Here is a 2,771-nt window from a genome sequence, read left to right on the forward strand (position 1 = left end):
AGCTGGGAATCTGAAGGGTCTGGAGAGATTCTGGATGAAGGCATTTTCTCTGATCTCTTGTCAGGTGCTCTCTAACCTCATCAGGCATTATAGGAGAAAACTCAGAGCTGTTATTATGCCAAATGGAGGTTTCAAAAACCATTGAATAAAAGGGTGCCATTAATTGTGTCCAATGTGTATTAAAGAAAAACATTTATGTCATAATGATATTTCCCCCCATTTAAAATTCTTATTCTCCAATGAAAGGTTAGATTTATGTGAATTTTTTTAATAAAAGATCAAAATGATTAACAATGAAGATTTATTTTCACAGCCTTCTTTGATCATATTTACCAAGGGTGCCAATAATTCTGACCACGACTGTATGTACCTGCTTTGTTTTTTTATGTTTGTTTTATATATATATATATATATATATATATATACACTGTTTGATCTTTCTGCAGTCCCTCAGTATTCTCCGCTGTCATACCTAAAAGGATGCGACATTCGTTCAGGGTAACTATTTGAGCTGTAACTGCTGTAGCGATAGCCCTCAAAGTTTTCAGACCTCTCAATTTTAGCTGGGAGCGTGTCCTGGTATGAGAGGGCAGATTTAATCACTCCCGTATCCTCTGGAATCTTCAGGTCCGAGTAGGAGTTGGAAGAGGCTTCTTCCAAGATTGAGTTACAGTTAGACAAGCCTTTCACATCATAGAGGTTCTCTCCATATTTGACAACAGATGGCTTGGGGCATGGCTGGTAGGACACTTTTGTGGTTGTGGTTATTATAGTCTGCAATGCTGCCGGGGTGGCAGGGGCAGGTCCCGTGTACCTACATGGGTAGTCACTGTTGTAGTAGTGGTGGTTGGCGTTGGTTGGCAGTTGAGAGTAGTCTCCTCTCTCCCCATAGGCACCTTTACTAAGAATTTGCTTCCAGCCATGATGCTTTCCTGTACTTTCTGTGTAGCTCCGCTCATGGCTGCCTAATGGACTTGTGCCATGAGGCATGGCACTCAAACTGCTCCCCGACTTATTGGGTTCTGTCTCAGTTTGTGGGCTCGAAGGATCCTTATACAGTGCTGTTGGATAAGGCCCTGAGCCAAGGTATCCTGGGACTGCAAAGTCATACCCACAAGGAGGGCGGGTCATATACAGACGGTGGTTAGCAGGCTTCTGCATTGAGCTCGGAGCATCCGCCATAGCCGCTGCTGTGTGTGTGTCATAAGGGAACTTGTAGGGCTCTGTGTTCTGGAAAGGAGGATAGTGTTGGGTCTGTATTGGGAGGTTGGACTCTGCAATGATGCTGAAGCGCTCTGGGCCCTCCATGGTGAGCTGGTGGATATTTGGAAAGGCCATGTCGTGATAACGTCCAGGCTGGTGACAACAGAAAATCAAAGATAAGTTTTCTGCAAATGACCCTCCATATGAAGAACTGCCAGATATTGTTTAATACCTTATCCACTCAAAAATCATCATATCATAGTAAATAGCACATTTTTAGCTTCTGTTTACAAAAAGGTAGAGGTTTTTGATTCAATACTGTATATATATACAGTTAGGAGACTTTCACACTAGGTGTTTCCTATGATTTCAGTGGTTATCTAATTGCAGAGGTAACCCTTTACAGCTGGAACAATGCAATATGTTTTTGTTCACAATACACAATATCACAATACTCATTCATGATATTTTATGGTTGTTAAAGAAAACTTAACTTGTGTTTCTTTACCTGAAGCAAAGACCACTTATAAATATTATGGCAACACTATAAAGCCTTTTGGATGTTTACCAGAATATCTTGTCACGTTACAGTAAAAAGCCACTCATAAGATACAGAAAGATACTGTGCAGATCTTAAACAACGTCAAGATATGCAACATATAATACATTATAGAAACTATAAATAATTGCAACTTAACAGGATACATCATGTGTTATGTGTTTTGTGTTAGAAATCATCATACTCTTATTAAGACTTAAATATGTTTTAAGACTTAAAGATGTTAACCACATGGTGAGTAGGTTATAATTAGGGGTTTAACGATTCACTCGTTTTCTCGATGCATCGATTACAAACCATGCATGACGATGCATATGCATCGATCTTGAAACACGGATTTTTGAATCGTGAATCGTCGATTTCGGACAGTAATCGATTTAAAACGCTAAGAATCGAATGAATCGCGATTTCTATAGCGATTAAATGCTTTCAAAATATATACACATTAAATTACTACAAGCACGAATTAATGGAGACCTTAAACAGTGTTCGTGCCCTCGCATCTCCTTCACGCGCTCCACTATTTACCCCCTGCGACTGTCACAAGATTGCGCTCGCGCTCAGATCGTCTCACTGACACATTTTTGAGCAGCTGATGTGTGATCTCTCCTTAGTACTCGTGGCCAGTAATGCTAAAGTGAAGTAGTTTTGCTTTTCTGTAGTCTTTCAATGGCTCTCGGTCATACCGACGACATTACCTGGGCTGCGTTTCCTAAAAGCTTCGTAAGCTTAAGAAGTTCGTAAAAACTATTGTACGATTGATCTTAATATTACGGTCTGTTTCCCAAAAGCATCGTAACTTAAGTAGCACTTGCAAATCATCTAGGGCTGCGTTTCTCGATAACGATTGATCTTAGGACTTAAGAGCGTTTTCTACGAGTCATTTTACGATCTTTCGTTATTGTTTCACGTGCGTTTCCAAAAAATGCACTTAACGCAATCGCACGTAGCAGTGCTTAAGTGCTACTTAGGAGTCGCTATCCGTTTGTCAAGTGCTGAAATGTCACCT

At 40.3% G+C, this 2,771-nt stretch overlaps 1 protein-coding gene across 1 annotated transcript in view; it reads right to left on the minus strand.

Annotated features, from left to right (window-relative positions):
* Positions 1 to 450: 450 nt before the first annotated feature.
* gcm2 (glial cells missing transcription factor 2) overlaps positions 451 to 2,771 on the minus strand; it is a 6,136-nt gene continuing 3,815 nt past the window's right edge. Inside the window, exon 5 of the mRNA XM_016542591.1 lies at positions 451 to 1,356. Within this exon, the coding sequence (XP_016398077.1) occupies positions 451 to 1,356 (906 nt within the window). The remainder of the gene's footprint in view (positions 1,357 to 2,771) is intronic.

Source organism: Sinocyclocheilus rhinocerous, unplaced genomic scaffold, assembly GCF_001515625.1.
Source record: "Sinocyclocheilus rhinocerous isolate Xijiao unplaced genomic scaffold, SAMN03320098_v1.1 scaffold3932, whole genome shotgun sequence".
NCBI classification, from domain to species: domain Eukaryota; kingdom Metazoa; phylum Chordata; class Actinopteri; order Cypriniformes; family Cyprinidae; genus Sinocyclocheilus; species Sinocyclocheilus rhinocerous.